Here is a 26,408-nt window from a genome sequence, read left to right as displayed (position 1 = left end):
GATAATCACTGGGAGACTGTGATTCAAATCAGAACACATTTTGGATTTGAAGCTCATCAACTGCCTTCTCTTTAAATAAACTACAGTTATTTAAAAACATGAAAAACATCATATATTGTTTGGCCCCAAAAGCACTTTGAAGTACCCAAGAACACACTTGAGCTGCTTATACCCATGAAGATAGGCCTTGAATGAACACTCAATTTCAACTACACCATTTTATTCCAGAAGAATGATTTTGCTAGCCCACATTCTACCTTTCACCCTACTGTAAAAGTTAGGCACAATTCTTTGAACACTGACTGCCTAGATCAGTTCTATTATTTTGGGGAATATAAATCTATTATTTTCTTTCAGGTTTCGAAGTAGCACTATGGGAACCAATACATGTATCTTGTGTGACCGGGATGATCACTGATTTTATCCAGCAGGCAAAGATACCTCATCTTCATTCAGAAGGTATAGTAGAGGTTTATAGCTGCTTACCTTTTACGCAGGACCGAAGGTCAGTTGGAGTATTTGAAGAAAGTGGTGGCACCCTTACCATTCCTGCTCGAAATGAAGCCAGGCAGTCTGCAAAAGTATAAAAAGGCTGCAAACGTGATGCACAATAAGTGCTAGAACCACACTCTCGTATTCTCAGTAACTGATATCCAAGCTACATGTTTAACTAAGTTACACAATTCTTCTTTCAGTGTTGCTTCAGATTGCAAATCAGTGAATCTATATTTTAATGATTAATATAAGATGGAGAATAGTTTCAGATAGCCTTCTTCCTTCTATCTAGCTTTTCATCATCCTCATTGTAGAACTGCAGAGATGGAAAGGACCCTAAGGATCATTGGTTCCAGCCCCTGTCAAAGAGGTATAGTGGAGAATTGAACTTCCAGCCTCTGGCTCCGCAGCCAAATACCTAAACCACTGAGCTATCCAGCAGTTCTACAACAGTAAGTGAAAACTGCATTCACCTGCAGTCTGAAGTTCTGCAGCCTAGAAGATGCAGTGGGTGAAGCGGGCTGCAGCCCACAAAAACATATGGCCGATAAACCTGTTGGTCTTCTAAGAGAACTCTTTGTTAGTTTTACTGCAACAGACTAATATGTCTACTCCAGTGCAAATTTCAAATTTCATTCTGGCTTCAGACCTGGATATGAGATGGAAACCACTTTGGTCATCGTGGTGAATGACTTATACTCAGAACTAGACAGAGGAAGAGTATCCCTTTTGGTTCTGTTGGACCTCTTGGCAGCTTTTGATTCCATCAGCTATGGTATCCTTCTGTCTCATCTCCCTGAGACAGGAGTTGGAGGCACTGTTTTTCAGTGACTCCAGTCATTCCTGGAATAGCAAACTCAGAAAGTGCTTGCTTTGGCCTGTGCTGTCACAGAGGGTTCTGTTTTGTCCCTCGTGCTGTTTAGTATCTACATGAAATTATTGCCCAGAGATTTGAAGTTCAGTATCATCAGTATGCAGATGACATCAAATGTGACCTCCTTTTCCCACCTAACTCCAAGGAAGCTGTTCCTGTCCCAAGTCAGTCTCTTATGGCAGTGATGGACTGATGAGAGCAAACAGATAGAAGCTTATTCCAGACAAGACAGAGATCTTCCCAGCCAATCAAAATGCAGATCAGGGAGCAAGGGTTCAACCTTTTCAGGTTACACTTCCTCTGAAAAACCAGGCCTGAAGTTTGGGAATAAATAATCAGTACATTGCACATGCACTGTCATACTGTAACCTGCAGGATTCTTTCCATGAGTGTTCCCCACAGGCCTGCTACATCACAGGGAAGGAAGCCAACAATCATGTGGGGAAACTCTCCACACAGTCAGGTAAGCAACTATGGTATTGACACATATGCCTCAGCCTGAGAGAGAATACAACAGAAAGGAAGCTTCTACATGGTGTATGTTCAGATCCATGTTTCAATGGAAGAATTGCTTCCAAAGATATTCTGATGTGGTGTTTCTTTGTCCACAGAAGTGCATCTCTCTCTCTCTCTCTCTCATTCTCTTACAGACAGACAGACAGACAGACAGACAGACAGACAGACAGACAGATATAGATAGCTAGATATAGATAGAGAGAGGGGGGAGGGAGGGGGAGGGGGGGAGGGGGGAGGGAGGGAGGGAGAGCAGATAGCAGACTAGGTGGAAAATTCATAGACTGATATTGTTTGTATTACAAACAAGATACAATGGTGCCTCGCTTAGTGATCGCTTCGTTGAGCGACGAAATCGCTTAGCAACTAACTTTTTGCGATCACAAAAGTGATCGCTTTGCGATGGTTCCTATGGGGTTTTTTCGCTTTGCGATGATCGCAGGGAAGCGATCATGGCAAAGCGACTCTTTTTTAACAGCTGATCGGTGGTTAAGAGGCAGCTGATCGGTGCTTAAGAGGCAGCGAAAATGGCAGCACTATGGAGGATTTTCGCTTTAAGGTGAGTTTTTAAGCCCATAGGAACGCATTGATCACGTTTTAATGCATTTTTATGGGCTTTTAAATTTCGCTTAGCAATGTTATCACTTAGCAGTGTTTTTTCCGGAATGGATTAACATCGCTAAGCGAGGCACCACTGTAGTATCAACATAGAAAACTCCTGTTGTATGTATTTTACTTTAAGTTATCTCCGGCACTACAACAGCACTGGCCATACAGATATATACTTACATGCATCACAGATAAAATCATATTATAGGATCTCATTAACTCTGTACTATTTCATTTCAGCAACTTTCCTCTTTTCTCTCAATGTTCTCCAAATATTAAGTAATAAAGCTGTAAGCACCTGAATTGTTTTAAAAAATAAGTTTTTCTTTATGAAACTTACCTAGGTATATGGGATAGAAATAATCCTGTGTTTCAAAAAAGGAAAAAAAAGAGAAGAAATTACAATGATAGCTTTAATAGCAGACACAGTTTAATTGTTTGCATTATTTAGCAAAATAATTAGAAAATAATTATGCTCTGTTTGTAATCAGTCATAAAGAAAATATAGCTATTGGTTGTTTTGTTTTGCTCTGCTTTACTAAATTGGAAGAGTTTAGAAGTTTAATTAAAAAGTAGCTTTGATCTAAATCTCAAGAGTATTTATTAAATGGATAGAGGACACAGCCTGATTTTGAAAATATTTTTCTAGGATACACCTTCCCACAATTAAGCAACAATTATCCTTTCCAATGATGCAGTCAAGGGGCTGTAACTGAGTCCACTTCAAAATCTGAGAAAGAAGCAGGGGGTTGTCTGCTCAGTTATGTTACAACTTGGCAACCCTGTAAATGTTTGGTCAAGGATGCCCATAATCTGAGGTTGCTACAGACAGTACTGTGCCTTTTGTACCTATTAGGTTCTCTGACCTTTCTAAGTGCAAGGCAAAAAATAAGATATGGATGAAAAACTTTCTAGCACATGCCCCCTGAACTTACTCCTATCTTATGTCACTGACTTCTCACTGAAAAGTGGTCCAAAGGTAGATCGCAAAATCTTATACTCACTTAGCAATCAGTGCAGCGGTTACTGCAACAAATATGCTGACACCAGTGTCCATAGAACAGTATCAGACAATAGGCTGCTGAACAATTTCACTGTTCCTGTTATCATTTTGGACACTGCCACAGAGTTAAACAGGCTGTAAGACCTTTGGAGATGCTGTACAACTGTGCAAGCTGTGCATATGAGGAAGGGAGGTGGGCTTTTATGTGCTTAGCCCTGTGACAGGGATCCCCTGTATCTCTAGGATACCCCATGTAATTTAAAACTCTGGAAAATCAATAAATGCCATATTGTTAATCACCTAGTGACTGGACAGGACACAGGAATGCCAACTAGGTCTGAGGATCCTGAGAACTCCCTTTGAGGCGTAAACTAATAATGAATTGGCAGGGCTTGAAAAATGCACTCATCCACTCGTCTGTGATGAGTGAAAAATGCTGCTCGATGAGCCTCTCTCTCTCTCTCTAATCCTGCAGTCCTCCCCTCCCCACTCCCATTGCAAAAGGAAAACTGCTTTCTTCTCGTGAAAAGAGAGTTCGAGTGGTACATAGAGATATAGCTCTGCAGGAGAATGTAGAGTAGTCCCATGCTGGAGAATATGGAGATTCCCTGCTCCCAACTTCAACCAAACGAGGACGGAACCATGGCTCCTTAAGAGGCCCTGTGCTTTTGCATAAAACAACCCAAGTCTGAGGATATAAATCAGTGATTCCCAATCTCAATAAATTGCAAAGCTATAGTCCAGTCATGCTGACTGCTGAAATTTTTGACTGACTGGTGAGACATTCTAAAATTTTTCAAGCCCTGTGAACTGGGATGTGTACTCCCTACAAGTAGCCCATTTCCCCTCCTGCAACAGGATTTCCTCAGAGATATAAACTCCACCAAACCAAAGCTGTAATTACTTTCTAATATCCATTCACACATGAAAGCACCCTACATGCAAGTTACGAAGATAAAGAGAATTACGGCTATGACAAGCAGATGCCTTTCACCGCTTGAGGCTACACTTCTTTTAAAATCATGCTAAACGAACCAGGTAGTGACTTATTGCCTAAATGTGGAACAGAGGAAAAATCATCTAAGTGTTCCACTCCTGCTCCACCCTGAGAGGTTCTTCATTGTGGGCTCAGCTGCATGACTTATCTTAAAACCCAGCACATGCTAAAGATCTCGTCAGAGGAACAGAAGGAGATGGTTATGAGATTTGCTTTCCATTCTGCATTTAGGTAACAGGCTACTAGATGTGGTCTAATTTAACTCTTAATATGGCAGGGATTATCTATCTTTTGGGGCTGGTGATCATATTTACAATTTTAGAGAGTGACTGTCTTAACAGGATGGGTGTAGCTCACTCACAAAATGGCTGCCACTCTGGACATAAACTGTCACAAACACTCATTTGGGCTGGACACCTAAGCATCTAATAAGAAAATAGAGTATGAGTGAAACAAACACATTATAGAACAAATTTGGATTGCATAATTATGTTTTAAACTACCCAGAGAGAAGTTTAAGTGCTATGGGACAGTATATAAGCAGCATACTTTAGAGCAGCGGTCCCCAACTTTTTTTTGGTCCACGGACTGGCTGGGGAAGGCGGGGCACCACCCGCGCTTGTACGCATGCGCAAACAAGCACCTTCTCTCGCACGAGTGCAAGGATGCCCAGACAAACGCTGCACCACTGTTCATGCGTGCGTGTGAGTGCTCATGCGCATACACAAACAGTGGCACGGCGCTTGCCTGGGCATGCTTGCGCTCATGCACATGCAAAAACAGCAGCGCTGCACTTTCATGGGCATGCTGGAGCATGCACGCAGGCGCAAACGGGCTGTGTGGGGGTGAGTGAGTGTGTGCAGGGGGTGGGGCGGGAGGTCTGTCTCAGCAGCCCGGTCCGGCTCAGGCCACAGACCGGCACCGGGCTGTGGACCAGGGGTTGGGGACCTCTGCTTTAGAGAGTCTACTTAGTAATTAGATGTATCATTTTATTACTAAACACAGAATTCTTTAGGATTTCTTCAAAGTTCATCATAATAGAAACATACAAGCTATTGACTCTTGTCCAATAAATTTGTGTATCTTGAATACTGGAAGGAAATGAACAAACAATTAGTGCTCTGTTAAAATTAGTTTCTGCCCTCAGAGGAGACTTTTCCTTAAGATCTCTTACTGTCTCAGGGTTATTTTCAAAGATTTCTCTGGCTTCTTCTTTGTTGCAGTACTCTTCAATACATTCCCGCTCCAAATTCCCCTTCATCCTTTCTTCCATAAAGGAATTTGCTCGACGGTTTCTGACAAGAAACTCTGATGCATGATGCTGAGATAAGACTGAATAAAAACAGGATTTTTAAAATTAGACGCTGTTGTGCAAAAAAATAAATATAATGCGAAGATTAGAAATCAAGATCCTGATGACCATGGGTGTGGACCATTGTTACAGAAGTATAAAAAATAGGGATAAAATCAAGTTTAGTTGTTGTTGAAATCTTGAAACAAGAAACATCTGATATGCATAAAGAATCTGAACATATCATCTACAAATACCTTTAGCTAGAATAATTTGGAATAAAGTTATGCTGTGCTATGAAGGTTGGAACCCTTGTGCTTAATCAACCAGTTTTGGGTTTTGTCACTTTCTTAGAAAATGATGTCCTTGGAAATTCCCTGATATTATTGTAGGAAAAATGGAATTACAAAGGGAGATTCAAAGAGAAGACAGCAGAAATTAGTACATAGATAATTTCCAGTGTATCTCTAAGACCCTAAATAGAGATCAGTGTTTCTTAACATACCACACATACTAATCACTCAGTTTTATACAATATTTTAAGAGCAAGAAATAGTTTCCCTTGACAGAATCTAACCTCTGCCCCAGAACCCATTCTCAGCATTCCTGTGACAGCCAAGTCTATGTGACATGCAGCTTATTACCCCGGCTATGACCAGCAAAGTTACATCTTTACAGTCACATTTCTGGGTTAACAAACTATTGGCCAAAATCCTGTTGCCATAAAGTTACACCATGGAGCCAGATGATGTCATCATCCAGCACTGCTAATATCTGCTTTAGATTAATTGAAAGCTTTCTATTTCTCTCTTTCAGCTTCCAAAGCTCTGCATGGCTCTTTGCCACCAGATCACTACTGGCAGGACTGTTGGCAATTTTTGACTACTCCAGGCTCCCAAAGGCATCCCCAGGGCAAAAGGGAGCCCTAGTGAGTCTTAGAACCTGAAATGTGGATATAGAAACCCTCCAATTCATGTAAACTAAATATTACCAGTGCCGGATGATGATGCCGTCCAGTTCTGTGGTACAATTTTATGTAAACAGGATTCTGCCAATATTCACTCTGTATCCTCAACTCGACATGATTCTTACCACCTTGTGGAGAAATACAGGAGTCATCTCTCTGTATTTATTTGTGAAGGAATAGATTTTGATCCATGAAAGCTCATACTTGAAATTGTTAGCCTTTAAAGTGTTGCAATATTTTGCATTCCTCCCCTTTCAATTTTGCCAACATGCTGAGACAAATTAAGACTGTTATGTCTTTGGAAATTCCTGATATCAACTAGCTCCACAGATAATTGCCAGAATTTTCTTGCAGAAAAGAAAACATTCTCCAGCTTTTAAGCGGCCACCCTCTTAAGCAGATTTTCTTAAACAGGGTTCCAGCCAGCTTGGCAGATCTCAACATTCATTCATAACCAAACATAGCCTGCCAATTTATACAGTAAATTTTGCAGCAGTAATGGTCCCAACACTGCAAAGGATGTTATAGGAACCAAACTATCACTTTAGTAATGCAACTGCAAACAGAGATGGCAAGCACAAATAGAAAGGAAGCTAATATTAAGCAATCACTAAACAAAGGATTTTGAAATATTTGGCAAAACTCTATGTTTACGTAAATACAACACATCTTTTTTAAAAGAAAACAAACACAGTGGTCATGAAAAAGACTGTCCAATAAAGACTGTGCATATTTAATAGCATGGACTTTTGAGTGTTAACTGAAAAATAAAAAAAAACAGTGGAAAGTAATAATGTTTGGGAAAGTTATTGTTTAGTCCATGCTAGCTGGGGATTTAGATTTAGATTGGGAAGGCGTCCAACATGCTACTGAGGAAGAGCGGAGGACAAGTACAAGTCGCTCCAGAGCTAATGAAGGGAGATAGGGAAAGTTACAGAAAATTGAATGTTGACTTCCAAAGAATAGCAAGGAGAAACAAGAGGGCCTTCTTAAATGAACAGTGCAAAGATATACAGTTGTGCCCCGCTTAACAATTACCCCGCATTACGATGAATCTGCTTCACAACAATGTTTTTGCGATCGCAATTGCTGTAAACCAAGGGCACGGGACGTTGAGCAGCCTCAAGGAACAGTTAGAACTGGATATGGAACAACAGATTGGTTCAAAATTGGGGAAGGAGTATGACAAGGCTGTATATGGTCTCCCTGCTTATTTAACTTATATGCAGGATACATCATGAGAAAGACTGGACTGGATGAATCCCAAGCCGGAATTAAGATTGCCGGAAGAAATATCAACAACCTCCGATATGCAGATGATACCACTCAGATGGCAGAAAGTGAGGAGGAATTAAAGAACTTTTGAATTGTGGTGCTAGAGAAGACTCTTGAGAGTCCCCTGGGCGCAAGAAGAACAAACCTATCAATCCTGAAGGAAATCAACCCTGAGTGCTCACTGGAAGGACAGATCCTGAAGCTGAGGCTCCAATACTTTAGCCATCTCATGAGAAGACTCCCTGGAAAAGACCCTGATGTTGGGAAAGTGTGAAGGCAAGAGGAGAAGGGTACGACAGAGGACTAGATGGACGGACAGTGCCATCTAAGCTACCAACTTGAATTTGACCAAACTCCGGGAAGCAGTGAAAGACAGGAGGGCCTGGCGTGCTCTGGTCCATGGGGTCACGAAGAGTTGGACATGACTTAATGACTAAACAACAAAGCTGGGGATTCCGGACGTTGTAATCCAAAGAAGTTAATTTTCCAACTTCTGATCAACTTTCTCTGAGCAGCATGTTTCTCCACCTACTCTCTCCAACTGAAAAAGAGGATAAGGTTCCTGAACCTTTAATTGGATAAGCATTCTTCCATCACTAAAATATAGGAAGACAGTGACCACTGAAATTCTATGATTGTTTCATGTAGGTGCTTCTGAGGGACTGTAGCAAGAATACCAGTTCCTTCCATAGAAGAGAAATATAAAAACTTGGTTTTCAAAGCACTGAGGGTATCGGGCAAGGTATGAGAGGCACAAGAGAGCCCAAACTGATTAATATGTAAGACTCCCTAGTGCAAGAAGGCTCTCAATTACGCTCTCCCCTTACAGATGGGACTAGTGCAGTGAGGGCTGTTAAGTATACCAGTCCGAAGCCTGCCAGTGCTCTGTTGCCTCTGCATGGCTGGGGGGTGAGCGTCCAAGAGCCCAGCCAGCTTTAGTCTCCCAGCACTGGATGAGTGCTGCCTCCAATCACAGTAGCAGGGGACCCCAGGGAGGTCTCCGATGGCAGCGGGGAAGCTCCCAGGGCTTCTCCGCTGCCGTTGGAGACCTCCTGGGGGTCCCCCGCCACTGCAATCAGTGCGGGGAGTAGACCGAGCCTACCGGTCTACTACATCAGAGGGCTTTCCAAGTGCTGACACTAGAATTGCAACAGGCTGTCACCATAACAAAGGAGATATGGGGATCCCCAATGAACGGATTTGCCCTTCCATTCCAAAAAGAAGACTCAAATCCCTGGGTCTTCCTTTCTTTAGTACCAGGATGGTAAAACTGCTAGTGAAGTTTCTTTTCATCAAACTCTTAATGCCACACAACAGTCACTAGATCTGAGCATGGCAGTCTTAAGTCTTGTGGAAAGATCACATAGATATTTGAATGCAGATCCTTATGAGGGACTAGTTTAGAGATGAAAGCAACTTTATGGCACATAACATCAAGGTGATCAAGCATACAACACCGCTCACAGCATCCAGCTTCTAAAGGCCCATTCAGATGTCTGAGGTGTAATCTTATTGGTGGGAAGGAGAAAAGTTGCATTCTGTGCATAGGGGAGACTATATTTAAAACACACCAGAATGTCAGAAGTTATTTTTTAAGAAGATGGAATACAGTATTGTGATATGGTAAAGCCAACAACAACTAAGTTATGGTAGGATGATGCAGAACTTGCAAAAGTTATTTGTTGGACTGCAACTCCCAGAAGCATTCCACCAGGAAGCCTATTAGCCACTGTAGAGGATTCTGGGACTTGCCGTCCAGAAAATATTTATACAAGGTCAAAAGCGTTATCTTGCCACTGCTCAGAGCTTGTCCACATGAACTGGCTGGTGTGGGCCAAAATAAAATCGAGTAGAGGTCTGGTATGCCTTTTGGTGTGATCCTTGTATCCCAATGGCATACGCACATCAAGCGACCCTACTGGTCTGTCTGCCAGTTGAAAAGAAAAGGAAAAGGGGGGGAAAAGCCCTCTCCTTGCTCCCTCTGGCTTTCAGGAGAATGTTTTTGATTTTTTTTCTAAATGGTGTAGCACATCAGCACTACCCTAATGCAGTTTTTTTTAAATGAACTTCCTATGCTCCATGAAGGAGAGGAAATGCTTAATTTCCCAATACTGTATCATAAAGTGGATGTTTTCTTAAGTCACTTAACAATTTTGGAAATTGAAAGAGGAAAGTAAATTTAAAGCACAAGCTTTCCTTTGGTTCATTTCCAGCAATCACACACTCAGAAAATGAAACAAAATAGGGCAACCTACCCACACCAAAAAGTATAAGTCCCTGACAGGGACCCGGAATTATTGATTACTTTATCATGTTATTAAGAGTCATTATTGTTAAAAGTGAATTTTCAGTCTGCAAAATATTTGGTAGTTTTACAGAAGCTGGGTTTCTTCTCAGTATCTGAAGATTCTCGACAGCTGTGAAAAGGTGGTGATGATGAAATTCTGGGTCCATTTGTGATGGGTAATTTTTTGTTATTCTTCCACTAGGTATATTTCAGTCCCTAAATGAGGAATAGGATGGAGACCAGAGACTCTGTATGCCCCCCAAAAAGTTTTTTGCAGTTCCCAACACCCCCTCCCCCTTTCTAGGGTTGTTCCCCATCACCAGCTGTAAAAGGTGAAATGTTGCTACTGAACACCTTTAGCATATCGGTTTTTTTAAAAAGGACTTCTGGCTACTTCTGTTTGCATTGTAGGTTTGATTAAGGCTAGGGAGACCAAACTCAGAGCAGTTTTCAGCAAGTCATTCTCTGCCCATAACTTATCTCCCAAATGCTGTAAGGAATAAATGACCCATTCATTTCTGCTAAAGCTCTTTGGAAGTAAGGTGGTTATAAATGAACCTCTCTTCATCTTCCAGCATTAGATTACAGACCTTGCATCCAATTCAACTGGCTCATGACATTACATAGAGGCTCATGGCATTATTTGGAAGGTACTATCCTCTACTAAGATATAAAATTTGAGAGCATCGGAGGAAGTAGTGCATAATAAAAAATAGGCAAAGGGCACTGTGAACCTATTCTACCTTTTCCTCATTTTTTACACAAAGATAAAAGAAGCTGTGGGAGAATAGGAGGGTCACACACCTTATTGATAAAAGCCTTGGATTTGATGCAGTAGAAGAAGCATAGGAGCAAAAAGTAGTGAAAAACCATTTGCTCCAAATGACAATCTAACGGGGGAGAACTGGTTCTTGGTCAAACAACACAACAATAAAGGGTTTTTTTCCTGCATAAAATATCGCATTAAAGCGCTACATCATGGCACTGATAATGGTTAGGTCATATTCCACAATGTCAGGACACGTCTTCATCTGCTATCCTTACTGCACTTGCTCTTTCGCCTATATGCGATACGGGCTCCCTCCTCCCTGTCCCTCCAGCATTCAGTTTAGCACTGCACGAAACTGATGGCTTTGACAGAGGGAATTGGGGGCCTGCTTAAACAGAAACGAGAACGACTTTTTGCCCCAAACTGCAGAACTCCACCTTGTTTCCTGACCAACATCAGCATCTCTACGACACACTCCATACAACGGAGCCCAGTCTCCTTACGTCTGCAGTGTTACGAACACTTCCCTGGCACTAAATCCAATTCAGCTGAGGAGGGCTCCTTTCTGAGTAAACACGCAGAGAATCGGGCTACATCTGGATGCGTCCACAAGAGCATGCCGAAATTTGTTGACTATAGAGAAACCATCCTGCAACACATCCCTTCCCCGGGTTTTTTTGTTTGTTTCTTAATTTCTGCAACGATCCCAAGAACCGTTTTCCTTGCTACGCCCTGCCAGCAGCCCGCTAGAACCAGTCTCCGAATTCACCCCCCCCCAAAGGCAAACAAAAAACGAAGTGAATCGAAAGTTCGGAAACAGACCCGGTTTTACTTACACGTCCTTGCCTCGGAGGGAGCGATCGCCGCGGCACCCAGGCAGGAAAGAAGGAGGCAAACCATGCAGGGGAGCCTCATTCTTAGAGGGAGGGCGGCGATGTGTGGGGCCGGGGTCTGTCTCGGGGGGTCTAGGAGGGGCAGGGGCGTGCGGGCATCTGCTCGCAGACAGCGGGCCCTCCCCTGTTTACACGGTGCCTGGGGGAGAGAGCGGGCGAGCGAGCGAGCGAGAGGCAGCCGGGAAATGTTTCTGCCAGGTTCCGATCGTCCTGCTGCTCCTGGGGAAAGCGGGAGGGACGGCGGGGGGGACTTGTTGGGGGATGGGGTCTGGCGGCTTGCGAAGAGAGGACATTTCCAGGAAACGTTGCTGTGTATTTCACGTGTCGGGTAAACAGGATGCGTGGAAAGGAAGACCTGAAAAGGCCGAGAGGCTGCTCAACCTCCCCCGAGCCCTTGATTTACAGCAGCTGATGAAGACTGAGCGTCTCCCATGATTTTAACTGTTTAGCATAGAATGGGATGCGAGCCTTTCTAACTATGTTCCTCTTCCCACAATTACAGGTTATCACTTGCTTTGTGTAGTTTATAGAAACACATTTTTGCTAGTTAATTCCCATTCTTTGTTATGTTGTTCACGTTCATACTTCTGTCACATTAAATGTTCTGAGTAGTATTAATCTTAAAAGGCTGCCAGTCTGCCCAAAATTAAGATAGCTCTCTAATGAAATTTAAAAGGAGATCACTGTAAAAAAATAATAACTTTACTGCAGTTTTTTAAGTGATAATGAATCAGCCTGAACAGAGTTGGAAGGCCATCTTGTGAAAACTAATATGCTGATTTATTGGATAACATTATATTTAAACAGCTCAGTGTGGTTTTTTTTATTGCTAGGGGCAAGATTCAGCTCACTGATGATGATGATGATTTTCTTAGAATTGCAGAGTGGGAAGGGATTCTATGGATCATCCAGTCTAGCCCTGTCAAGGAGGCACAGTGGGCGAATTGAACTCCCAACCTCTGGGCTCTGCAGCAAGATGCCTAAACCATTGAGCTATCTATGAACAAAGATGAATTGTATGTTCTATTTACATTTATCTGAGAGTAAATTCCACTGAATTATCAGCAAGGGTACTTTTGAGTAAGCATGAATAGAATTGTTTCTAACAGATTTATTGTGGTAAAGCTTTCATGGATCCAGCCCTGTTTCATCCCTTAGGAAGTTGCTTTTGCAAGGAACATCCACCTCTTCTGCTTGTTCACATTTATATGTTCTCTGAGGGCATTGGGCCCAATCTCCAATAGGGTGCAAGCATAGGAGTGGTATAAGCATCTGTTCTGCTAGCATTCACCTCTAGCTTAGCTTGCCCCAGCAAACAGTGGAAGTGAGCAAGCACCACATTCTTCTTACCTGCCTGATGTTTCTGATTACAGGAAGATATAGTGTGGTTTCAGTCCTCACAACTTTGAGCCTACCAACAGTCGGTGTGTGAACCATAAACTACTGCCATTTTATGCCCAGCAGGAGATGTAGAGGGATGGGTGGAAGTGCAATGGATTCAAGGAAGCAAGCACTTCTACTCTGGTTTGTAGAAGTGAAGAGGGCACAATGCTAGTGGCTGTTCCTTCCAAAGGACTGAAGGAAGGAAAAGAAGCGAACTGAACGCAACCAATCACTGTTGTGATATCTGTTCATCTGCTTGCTGCTGTGGGTTCATCACTGGATGATGTATGTGTGGGTAGAAATTTCTTGACCTTTATTACTTGCTTTGCCTTCCGAGTGCAAACAATTTATTTATTTATTTATTTATTTATTTATTTATTTATTTATTTATTTAATTAATTAATTAATTAATTAATTAATTTAATTTATACCCCACCTATCTGGTCAAATGTGACCACTCTAGGCGGCTAAATAAGAGACATGGCCAGCCCTGACAGGAAGTGCGGAGGTCACTTCAGGCAGCAGATTTTTTTAATTGCAAGGAAGATGTGGAGGTGCAGATAGGAAAATGTCAAGAGAAGGTCCCAACTCTTAGATGTTGGAGCTGAGTTCACCTGCTTTTTAGGAACTGTGGATCCAGGTTGTTATTTTATTTTATTTTGTTTGTTTGTTTGTTCTATTTGTACCCCGCCTATCTGGTCAATACGACCACTCTAGGCGGCTTCCAGACAGGTAAAAATACATATACATATAACAAAAAATGAAAATATACAGGAATAGACATTAAACAATGAACAATAAGGAATAAACAATTTATCGTTGAACACTTCCAAATCTTTATGCCAAATCTCAAATCAGCTTTTTTTTTCTTTTCATTTTTATCCCACTTTTCTCTCAGTGAAAGGAACCAAGGCAGCTGACAAAGCATTGGAAACAACCCGACTATAACATGATAAATTAATTCATTTTTTAAAAATTACGGAAATAATAATATTAAAAGAGTTAACAATACTTAACATGAGCATTTATCCTGCTCGCGCCCCTAAACAAATATTCCACGCGCAATGTAAAGCAAACGGCTTCGTTCAAGGACCCCCCCCCCCCGGACGCAGTTCCCTCCTATCCCCCTAGAAACCTCTCCCCGCCTCCTTGGAAACCAAGAGTTGACATTGGAAACCAATGGTTGCAAGTGGCTGTCAATCAAAACGTTATCAATTCGTAATTGGGTATCTTCTTTCCTTCTCCCGCCCTTTGCCTCCGCTCGGTCTTCTGTAACTATTGGAAACCAGCTTAGTTGCCCTTTTTTTTCCTACGGTCCGTAGTTTCCTGACTCTTTGGGAGACCCGGCCAATCAGCGACCTCCATCTGCATCACGTGAAGGGGAAAAAAATCTAGTCGAGGGGAACTGTCACGTGGCCTTTGCGGAAAGGGCCGCTCTGGGAATCTGTAGTGGTGTTGAGATTTCTGAGCGACGGGTGTCTGGCGGGCGGGCGGGGGGAGAAGGGGGCTGGCGAGTCCCTTGCGGAGCTGTTGCGGGGCGACTCGGAGGAAAGGAGGGTAGGTCTTTGTGCGGGTTTGGCTGTCATGCGGGGGAACGAGAACCCCCAGCGCCGCGGTGGCTAGCCGAAAAGCGGTGACTGGCCCGGGTTTCCCGCTTTCACGTTCCCCGATCCCGGCGGCCACGGTGATAAAGCGCTGGTAAGAGAGGGCTGCTCGCTGCCGAGGCTGTTGCCTCTTGTCGACAGCGCTTGCTTTGGGACTGGAATAATTAGGAGAAGTCCCGACAGTGTCACGGTGAGAGTATCTGAACAGAAGAACAACTTTAAAATGAGAACAGCAAAGAATGCGTTTTGTTACCAGATGAAGGAGATCTAGGCTCATATCGCCATTCAGTCATAAAAGGAATTCTCTCTTGGGCTAGTTGCATTTCACACATTCACTCTGACAAGTCCCAGTGGGGTAACCTGCAGGATTGGTCCATGGCAGGAAAATACCAAAAGACTCTATTTAATACAAGCTTTTGTGAATTATTCCTCACTTCTTCAGAAGTGGCTACTGTACCGGGTATGGGAACTCTTGCAAAATGGAATCAGTTATTTTTTAAGATGCTGCAGGATTGTTTATTATTCGTACCTGTTGGGGTTACCGTAGCCATAGAGACCATGTATGCCACTTTGAGCTCCGTGGAAGATCTGACGCTTTAAAAATTCTTATTTCAATGTGGGATTGTGGATGCCCTTGTTAGCATTTTTGTATGCCAATACAAACGATACCCTTATAGAGCTATGTGACACTTAGCTGCTTTTCAACACATTTAGCATTTGTTGTGAGCCACTCCTTTTCTTGAATCAGTTGTGTGGTGAAGTGAGCATTCTGAAAAGATGTACAGTACAGTAATTGGTAGAAATAGTTTAGTTATGTTGTCTCAGAATCTCAGATCCATGTTAGGAGTTCTATGCGTCCCTTTATTCTGTTAAGTTTAATGTTCATGATTCCTAAATTCTGAGAATGTTACATATTCATGTTATCATGAATGAAGCAGGATGTTTCCCAGTGTGTGTGTTATGCTTCTTTAATAGGAAATAAAGGTATAGGAGGTTGACCTACTGTGTTGCAGTTCTCCATGAGAGACCTGCAGGTATAGGGTCTGTGTATCTCCGTAAGTGATATGAGGTGCCTCCAAGTAAACCTGCTTTGTTACTGTCATAGAAAATGAAGGCATGCCAACGGGTCATCTGGTCTAGCCTAATATATTGTGCTGCAGTTCTCAATGACTGTCCTGTAGGTCTATGTATCTCCGTGAGTGATATGGGACGCCTCCAATTGTGCCTGCTATGCTAACTGCCATAGAAAATGAAAGGATACCAATGGATCATCACGTCTGACTCCACTCCTACTGAATTTGAGTTCTCAATGACACCTGTAGATAAAGAGTCCATGTTTCTCCATTAGTGATACCAGGTGCTTTCAAGTATGCCTGCTGTGCTACTTTTATAACAAATGAAGAGATACCAAGAGGTCAGCTAGTAAGACCCCTACACTTTGGGAAGCTTAACTAGTGACAAAGTAGACTCACTGAAGCATTGCTATCAGCTGGTCAAACTTGTCATCCTCCTTACACTATAGAATATAGCAAGAGTGCTACCATAATTACTTATTTGGACCATATATAAATTTCTGTACCATAATAAGTGTGACCCACTAGATCAGTAGTTCCTAATCTTGGGTCTCTACATGTTATTGGACTACAGCTCCTAGAAATCCTGGCCAACATAGCTAGTGGTACAGAAATATACATCTTGTACAGATAAATAAATATCTTGGCTCATTTGCTATGTCCTGTATTTACACTATAAGGAACAGGAGTATGACAAGTTGATTGCAACACTTCTGTGAATCTGTTTTGTCACTGGTTTATCTTCCCAGAGTGTGGTAGATGTGGGAATAATGTTTTATCTTTCTTGTACATAGAAGATAAAGGAAAAGTAAAGGAGGAGTGAAGCTCCTCAAGGAGTGCTGTGCCTTTTAATGCCTTGGTCTAGAAGAACTAGATCCCATTCCAAATGTTGTATTTCTCAGGGACATCCAGTAGGCTAATGTCTTGTTGCTTTGTTATGCAGGGGGAAGTAAATTATATAACATTCACTAGCATCTGGCTCTCAAGTGCTGGAATTTTTGAACACCTGCGCCCTGAAAGTTGTAGAGGCAACTTGTTAATTGCCAGCTAGAACTTCCTTCTTTCTTTCTTTCTTTCTTTCTTTCTTTCTTTCTTTCTTTCTTTCTTTCTTTCTTTCTTTCTTTCTTTCTTTCTTTGTTTGTTTGTTTGTTTGTTTGTTTGTTTGTTTGTTTGTTTGTTTGTTTGTTTGTTTGTTTGTTTGTTTGACTTCTATTCTGTCCCTGTCAGTGTGATCACTCTCTGTGGAGTTCACAGTGCATCAAAATATAATTACAGTCATAAAAGCAAGCACACAAATGCAATAAATACAATTAAACCCTTTCTCTAGTTGAATTGCCGAAACCTGCATTTAAATGAATTAAGCAAATGCCATCTCACTGCATAACAAAACAACAGGATTTCAGCAAATAGTGCTACATTTGTTGCTTCATAGAAGGAGCTCTTTATTATTACTGTTATTATTTTGGAAGAGGGAATGAAGTTTGGAAGCATCTTTACTCACTGTACTTTTCTACTCTTTCATGATTTTAGCATCAACACAGCCTTCAAACTGATATTTTCTTTCGTGGTCTGCCTCTAACTAGAACTCCAGGATCCATGCACATACTGCATCTGTAATTTGCTTGGTGTTCTGAATGGCTGTTGGATAGAGATGTATAGCCTGATGGCCAATTGCTGCAATTGGCTAAAGCGGTGGCGAGAACCCGTCAGGTAAACTATCAAACATATAAAATTGTCTATCTCTATCTGATGTAACTCAGGACATCATGATATGCAAAACGTATTGAAAAGATTGTGCATAAGGTAAAAGCGATTAGACTGTTGTAGAGTTTAGACTCCTAAACTGCTATCTAAATTCTAACAAGGTGTTGTTCAGTGACCTAGACTAGGGGTCCCCAAACTTTTAACCATGAGGGCCACATCATATATTTTCAAAATTTTCAAGGGCCAAAGGAACACACGTGCACACACATACTCCTGCCCACCTGCACATCCTGTGCATGCATGCCACCCTGCATGTCCGCACAGCCACTTGCCTGAACCCCACTTGCACGCACACATACCCCCTGCATGCACACACACCGCACGCACACCACACACATGCACATGGTCCCTGCACGTATGCCCTGTGCCCACCCACCAACCCACCGGGCTGGATAAAAATGCAAGGTGGGTCATAGTTTAGAAACCCCTGACCTAGACTTAGCTGCAGCGTAAACCTTTGTGATCTGGAGCCCAGATTGTCAAATATATAAAGCATTTTTCTAAGCTGCAATACATGCATTTGTGTCTGTTGTGTGGTGACAGACGCAGTGAGATCAGAGGAAAATGGAATGCCAAGATTACCAGGCTAACATTCTTTGTTTCTTCTTGTTACTGTTGTATTCTGCTCATAAACAATACAGCTTGTTCATAAAGTAGTCCTTTTTTCTGTATGTCCGACCTTACTTGCATGAGTAGAAATAGGTGTGTGCACTGTCCTGGGCCAATGTGTAAATAAAGACTGAGTAAGGTGTTTTTGTTTTGTTTTGTTTTGTTTTTGGTGGCCTTATAGCAACTACAATTCAGAGGAAGTAGCCTGTGATTTCCACTAGTTGGAATGGCAGGCTATGTGTGTTTCTTGACTCACACATGAGGAATGGGAAATTGAAATTAATAGACAGTATCAGGTAGACTAGGGAGAAAAGGTTTGATACTAGTTTCTCCCAGTAATGCAAGCTGATGATCTAACCAAAAATTACAAGATAGGTTGTTTTATTATTATATCTGAATCAAGTTTGTTCATTTGTTGTTTCCCAATAAACCAGAAGCTGACATAATGGTAATTTCTGTGTTTATAATTCCTGGCTTTTCTGGAAATGAAAAGCCAAAAATCCTGAATCACATGTAGCACTAATCTTTTTCTGGAATTTCCACTTAGTTTAGCTGTTTCAGCTTGATGTGATGAACATAGGAGCCATTGTATGCCAGCACGTTCCATATGTATTATCTCTGGAAATCTTGTTTAGTATTCTCTGCAAATGCAGCCAATAAGATGAAACACATTTTCTTGGGCTGCAATTTTGTATGCTTACTTGGTGATCTCTATGTATGATTAGGCCTAAACAGTGCCGTCTTCTAAATCTGCCAGACATTCACGGATCCCATCTTGTATGTAATAAAGATGAAAGCAATTTCATCCAGCTACTGTATTTTCAAGCTGGATTTAGAAAAGGAAGAAGTACTCAAGATCATATTGCAAATATCCTCTGGCTGTTGGAAGACAACAAAGAATTTCACAAGAAAATGTTTTATAGTTTTTTATAGGAAAGCCTTTGACCATGTGGATCATGAGAAACTATGGGTGGTTCTGACAGAAATAGGGTGATTCAGCACTTGATTGTCCTGATGTGTGCCTTGTATTGTGAACAAGAAGCTATTGTTAGAACAGAATATGGAGGTACAGAATGGTTTCCTATAGGTAAAGGTGTTAAACAGTGGTGCATTTTATCCTTTATGTATTCAATCTTTACACAGAACACATGATATGAAAAGCTAGACTAGATTCAGATGAGGAGTGAAAATTGATGGAAGAAACATCAGTAATGTAAAATACGCAGCTGATGCCATTCTACTTGCAGAAAGCAGCAATGACCTGAAACGATTTTTAGTAAAAGTGAAAGAAGAAAGTTCCAAAGCAGTATGGCAGTTGAATGTTAAGAAGACAAAAAACATGACTACAGAAGTACTACACAGAAAAACTAGTGTTGACACTGAAGAAATTGAAATAGAGATTTTGTATATCTTTGCTAAGTCATGAATCCAAATGGAGACTGCAGTCAAGAAATTGGAAATCAGAAGCCTGAGACTAGGAAGGCCAGCAATGAAGGAATTAGAAATGATCATCAAGTGTAAGGACGTGTCACTGAAGATCAAAATCATCCATACTCTTGTATTTTCAGTCACTGAGTACAGTGGTGCCTTGCTTAACGGGCGCTCTGTTTAGCGATGAAACCGGTTAGCGACGACTTTTTCAGAGTGTTTTTGCGCTTCTTTAGCGATGGTCCCTAGGGGCGATTTTCGCTTAGCGATGGTTGGGACCATGCTTCGCATAGCGATTAAATTTTGGGTCCCCTGTTTCGCTTAACGATGGTTTAAACAGCCTCATGTTTGCTGTTTTTAAATTTTTTACTGTTATTTATAAAGTTAAAGTTTACTGTTTAAAATGTTTGAAATCATAAAGTGCACTTAATAAACCCTTTGTTAACCAAATTTGACTTTGTTCTGACACTTTTTTAATTTGTTGTTTTATTTTTTCCCCCATTGAGATGCATTGAATAGGTTTCAGTGCATTTCAATTGGGGAACCGCGTTTCGCTTAGCGATGTTTCCTGTGGCAATTTTTGCTTAGGGATGGCAATTCGTTCCTATTGGAATGGATTATCCGGTTTTCAATGCATTTCAGTGGGAAATTGCGTTTTGCTTAGTGATGAAATCGCTTAGCAGCGATTTTTTCGGAACGAATTAACATCGCTAAGCGAGGCACCACTGTATAGGTTTGAAAGCTAGAGAGTTAAGAAAGGTGACAGGAAAAAATAAATTCATTGGAAGTGTGCTGGAGGAGAGCTTTGCAGATACCCTAGAGTGGCAGAAAGATGAACAAATCAAGCCAGGACTATCTCTAAAGGCAAAAATGTTAAAAGCAAGGCTGACCTACTTTGGGCTCATCATGAGAAAGCAGGATTATCTTGAAAAGGCAATAATGCTGGGAAAGGTGGGAGGCAACAGGAAAAGAGAAAGACCAAATATGAGATGGATTGACTCCCTAAAGGAAGGCACAGGCTTGCATTTATAAGAGCTGAGCAGGATAGTTGAGGACAGCACATTTTGGAGATTGCTCATTAATGAGGTTTCTGGGTGGGATGATGTTATGATGGCACATAACAACAACGGCAACAACTGACAGGTGTCTTTTTAGTTATTTGTGTAATTTTTTAAAAAAAAAATATTTGTTAATTATCCTCACGCTCAAGAAAACAGCCAAACAACTGTGCATGTAATAACTGTTATAATAATAGTGTATTAGCCCAAATGGATTTATATGGCTTTATTTTAAAAAAATCAAAATGCAGATAATCTTGTAATCCAGAATATCCTATAATCTCATAAAAACTGCTTTAAAAAGCAAACTTGAATAACAATCATTTTGAAATTGTAGATTGTTTTGAAAGGAGAGGATTTTAAAAAAAAACCTTGGTAATTTTAAATGAGGGCTTTTCTCTAAGAAATTGGGGGATGCAAGTACATAAAGCAGACTCTTTGAAGGATCCTTGTGTAAGTGTTACAATATTAGAACCATTCACAAGATTAGACTTCTGCATCTCTTCCTCTTTTCTAGTTTTATACAGTGGTGCCCCACATAGCGACGATAATCCGTGCAGCAAAAATCGCTGCAAAGCGATTTCATCGCTATGCGGAAATAAAAAGCCCATAGGAATGCATTAAAACCCGTTTAATGCGTTTCTATGGGCAAAAAACTCACCTTTAAGCGAAAATCCTTGATACGGTGGGCATTTTCGCTGCCCGGTAAGCGAGGAATCCGGACAAAAACACAGCAGGCAGCCATTTTATTTACCCGGCAGCCATTTTGGAACCGCCGATCAGCTGTTGGAAAATCATTGCTATGTGATGATCGGTATGTGAAACAGGGTACCGATCATTGCAAAGCGATATTTTCCTATCTAAACCATCGCAATGTGATTGCAAAAACGATCACAAAAAATTAGTCGCTATGCGGATTCGTCGTTAAACGAGGTGCCCGTTAAGCGAGGCACCACTATAGTTTGATTTGAGACAGGATCCATCTTGGTGTTTTTACTGCCACTGATTGGCTCATGAATATGTGAGAAAAAAAGAAAGTGCTTCTGAGTATGTACGTGATGGTGCCCTTATAGCAAATTAGCATGATCTGTACATGTACTTGACTCAACTCTGGGAAGCAGTGGAAGACAGGAGGGCCTGGCGTGCTCTGGTCTATGGGGTCACGAAGACTCGGACACGACTAAACGACTAAACAACAATAGTACATGTAGGAATGTGCCAGTTAAATGTATGCTCACTCACTACACTTTAATATAAAGGACTGGTAACACTTCTCCCTATTCTGCATTATCACTATTTCACTGCAACAACTGTATATTCTAGACCTAAGAAACTGTCATCATACAGAATGGTATCTGAATGATTTTTCACAGTTTTCACTTAAAATATACTTTAAAAGCTAATATTCAGATATATGGCCTAATGCTAAAATTGTTATACTTTTGTAACCTATACCAGCTCTGGGAATCCCAAGTGGCTTGCCTCTTCCTTTTATTACCCTGTTATGATATGTCTTTCCTTCCACTTCATATGTTTTCTTCATGTTTTATCTCTGACATCTGCTTGATGTCCCCCTTCCACTGCAACACTTTCACGTCACTGTCCGTCAGTGTCTTTGGTCTGACCTTTGTCTGTTCATGTGTATCTAACACTTTGCTGTCAAAATGATTCAAAACCCAGTACAGTGGTGCCTCGCTAGACGATGTTAATCCGTTCCATTGAAATCACTGCCTTGTGAAAACATCGTCTACTGAAAAGCGTTTCCCAATTGGAATGCATTGAAACCCATTTAATGCGTTCCAATGGGGAAAATAGTCATTGTCCAGCGAAAATCGCCCATAGGGAAGCCATTTTGCGAAACGCCGATCAGCTGTTAGAATCGCTGTCTTGCGAAGCTTTGGTCCCGAAAACACCCATTTTGCGAAGATTGCCCATAGGGAAGCCATTTTGCGAAGCCACCGATCAGCTGTAGAAATCGTCGTCTTGTGAAAAAACAGTCCGCGAAGCACGGACCAAATCATCGTCCAGTGAAATCCCCCATAGGAAATACCGTTTTATGAATCGCTATAACGATCGCAGAAAGTCAATGTCTAGCGAAAAAAACGTTTTGCGGGGTAATCGTCTTGCGAGGTACCACTGTATTGACTTCTTTCCTTTTTCCTGACCCTTCACAAGGTTCTTGCCTTTACTTTTGGAACCCTGAATAGATTTGCTTCCTTCTATTTTCTGCTTTTATATCCCAATACATCTGGGGTTTTTTTTGGGGGGGGTTGTTCTTTCATTGTCCAGCTCAGCCTCTGTTATCTATCCAGAGACTTCCTTCTCCTTGAAAGTATGACTCCACACTTACTGCTGCATTTGCCATCTGAAAGTACAGGACCTTCAACATTTTTCTGCTTGACCAGGTCTCAGGCTTCCTTCAAGTCCTCAACATTGAATCGTTCCTAGAAGCTTCTGAAACACTTTCCTAGTTCTAATACCCTAATGTGCATGTAATTTATATAAGTACATATTTTTCTCCCTGTTTACCCCTGCTTCCACTGATGTCTTCTGCTGTTCTTCTGTATCTACTTCTGACTCTTAAGTTGAGACTCTTGGTGTAGACACGTAGCTTTATAAATTGCATGTGATATAGGGGGCTCTAGTGTGTAAATTATTTAGAAAAGTACTTGGTAATAATTTAAAATATTTTGTACAATACAGTAGCATCATCATTATTTTAGAGCTGAAGAGTTGGAAGGGACTTTATGAATTTAGCCCCTGTCAATGTGGCACAGTGGGAACTGAACTCCAAACCTCTGGCTTCACAGCTATTCTGCAATTCTATGGTACATAACATAAAGAAGAAAAGTCTAACAATACTTTTTTCTTTGTATAACTTGAAGGAAAGTGACGTTAATCATGGTGGGTCTTGATAATGCTGGGAAAACTGCAACAGTGAAAGGAATCCAAGGAGGTGGGTAACATCTTTATTTTGAATTTTTCCCTCAAAAAACTTTCTTACCAGTTATTCATAGAAGCTTCCTTAACATTTATGTATTTTCAACTTTATTCTACTTGACAAAAAAAAAGCCTGATAGTTAAACGGTGTCGTGTGATGCTCTTAAATTAAAAACAAAACCAAAGAAAGCAAAAATTCCAAAGACTGTAAAGAGGACCTTTCCCTTTGTCAGTTATGTTGACTATGAAAGTAATGATTTACAATTTAACACTTTTAGAAATAAATTCTGTGCTTCACCCTTCCTTAAATTGACTTGGAATAACACTGAACATATGCTAGCAGAATGTGTGCACTTGCTTTTGCTGTCTGATGCAGCTTATATTGGAGAATTTGGTTAATGTCTTTTATAGTTAGCAGAGTTTCAGGTGCAAACAACAGCTGCACAGAGAAAGAGTGAGAATAGTTTAAGTCTCAGTGGCCCATCTCTTTTCACAGTTACTAGCACTTTATTTGTTTAAAAAAATCACTCTGAAAGCATTTTAAGTGGAAAAACGTAGCATCTTAAATACCAATTGCTGTTTATAAGTTACAGTCAATAGAAAAAAATGGAGTGTCTATACATGCAGTTCCCAACCTTGGGTTCCCAGATGTTCTTGGACTACAATACTCAGAAGCTTTCACCACTAGCTGTGCTGGCTAGGATTTCTGGGAGTTGTAGTCCAAGAACATATGGGACCCAAGACTGGGAACATCTGCATTAGAGCAATATAAAAGCAAATGCTTCTACTGCATGTGTGCTGCACTTCATTGCATACATCACCATTCTGCCCTTCTGACATCATTGTAAAGCCACTACTGTGATGTTTTGCACTTTCAGAAATGTTTGGGTCAAGGCTATTGTATATATACTTATGAAAGAAGGCAGAATATCTTATGTTGGCTCCATATATCATAAAATAGAAAGGCAAGATATTTGGTTTTGTTGAGATTTTTGATGAATTGTTGATATAAATTTGTCTCAATTTACCGAATATATGTTTTTAGTTTAATGAGACATTTCACTCCTTAGGTAAAAAACTAAATGTTTTCTTCTCTACCTCTTTCCTTTTTAATTTTACATATGTAGTAAATCCTGTTCGTTGAAACACACAGTAACTAGTATAGGCGAGTAAATTGTTTATAAAAATCAATGCTGTAGGTATAACCACTTTTATGATATTGACTCAGATTATAATTAAGGGGGAAGCTAAAAGAAGTAAATCTTACATGCACAACAAGAGCCATTCTAATGATATTTTAATATCCCCATTTATAATTGGGGAGGTGGCAGTTTGCCAGATCACATTTATTCCTTTAACCATTAAAAAAAAACCTCTTTAGAATCAATTTCTGCCTCTACCAACTTCTGTAAAATGTCAAAGATGCATGCTTGCCTCATCTTTATTTTATATATCTTCGGAATTACAGAATGAATGCTGTCTTTATATTGATAATATGTTACTGTAAGAATGAAGTGACAAAGTTAACAAATTTTATGATTCAAAACACAACTATTTCATTCCTTTAGTTTAAAGTAACCAAGGTGTTTGTAAATGAATGAATTCTGAATTATTTAAACTTATGCTAAGGTGTCTCACAACTCATACTTTAATTTTATCAGAGTCTCCTGAAGATGTGGCTCCAACAGTTGGTTTTTCTAAAATTGACCTTAAGCAAGGCCGATTTGAGGTCACAATCTTTGACTTGGGAGGCGGAAAGCGAATCCGGGGTATCTGGAAGAATTACTACGCTGAGTCCTATGGGATAATATTTGTTGTGGATTCCAGTGATGTGGAGAGAATGGAGGAGACAAAAGAGACGATGTCAGAGGTTTTAAGGCATCCAAAGATATCGGGGAAACCTGTATTAGTGTAAGTAGCATAAATTAACAAATATTTATATACTGCTCCATTAGCTCAATAAATGTACGTATATCTAAAACATTTGGAGCTTGTGATACACTCTCCTCTTTAAGCAGCTTTTAAAGATTTGTTTATTTCTAAGCATAAAGGAACAGAACAGGGAGATCACCCTCTATTGTGCTGTTCCTGAAATAATTAGAAATAATATGTTTGATAAGGATTAGCTCTTTTAGCTCTGTGCAGGGTGTATTGAAATGAAATAGATAATTTCCCCATATTTTCTGGGTTTTTTGTTTTTGTTTTCCAGCACTGACTTTAGTGGCAACTCTTAATTGTTTTGAAAAATAGAATAATGGAGACAGGTAACATGACCATTGCATATGTATAACCTCATCACATTATTAGCACATATTCAACACAAGAGGGTGCAAGTGATGCATTGTCAGTAGTCATTAATTTCAGAGAACTATTGAATGATTATCTCTCAATATATTTCTCAAAAATATTCCCATCTCCTAAGAGTATGCTTAATGTAATGGCATAGCAGAAGGTAAATGCACTGTAATTTAGACACCTACAGAGTCAAATAGTTGTCAGCCTGTGCAGAAGATATTAGGGAACATCATCATTATCCAGTTTAAGTCTACCAGTTTTAATATAAAAGATGTCTTGAT

General features: G+C 40.7%; 2 protein-coding genes across 6 annotated transcripts in view; one reads left to right on the top strand and one right to left on the bottom strand.

Annotated features, from left to right (window-relative positions):
* The window catches only part of PROS1 (protein S), a 44,020-nt gene extending 31,847 nt beyond the window's left edge, over positions 1-12,173 (bottom strand). Inside the window, exons 1-4 of the mRNA XM_020810187.3 lie at positions 11,917-12,173; positions 5,666-5,823; positions 2,832-2,856; positions 487-573 (exon numbers count right to left, since the gene is read on the bottom strand). Coding sequence (XP_020665846.3) covers positions 487-573; positions 2,832-2,856; positions 5,666-5,823; positions 11,917-11,995 — 349 coding nt within the window. The 5' untranslated portion in view covers positions 11,996-12,173. The remainder of the gene's footprint in view (positions 1-486; positions 574-2,831; positions 2,857-5,665; positions 5,824-11,916) is intronic.
* A 2,619-nt stretch (positions 12,174-14,792) lies between these two features.
* The window catches only part of ARL13B (ARF like GTPase 13B), a 50,782-nt gene continuing 39,166 nt past the window's right edge, over positions 14,793-26,408 (top strand). For 3 of the 5 annotated variants that reach the window (XM_020810201.3, XM_020810250.3, XM_020810267.3), the window contains exons 1-4: positions 14,812-14,913; positions 17,564-17,743; positions 23,778-23,848; positions 25,494-25,743. In XM_020810201.3, coding sequence (XP_020665860.3) covers positions 17,685-17,743; positions 23,778-23,848; positions 25,494-25,743 — 380 coding nt within the window. In that variant the 5' untranslated portion in view covers positions 14,812-14,913; positions 17,564-17,684. Of the gene's footprint in view, positions 14,914-17,563; positions 17,744-23,777; positions 23,849-25,493; positions 25,744-26,408 lie in introns of all 5 variants that reach the window. The other 2 variants (XM_020810236.3, XM_078389832.1) reach the window with 2 other exon arrangements.

The sequence above is a fragment of the Pogona vitticeps genome, chromosome 3, assembly GCF_051106095.1.
Source record: "Pogona vitticeps strain Pit_001003342236 chromosome 3, PviZW2.1, whole genome shotgun sequence".
Lineage (NCBI taxonomy): Eukaryota > Metazoa > Chordata > Lepidosauria > Squamata > Agamidae > Pogona > Pogona vitticeps.
This window is presented reverse-complemented; position numbering and strand designations above follow the sequence as displayed.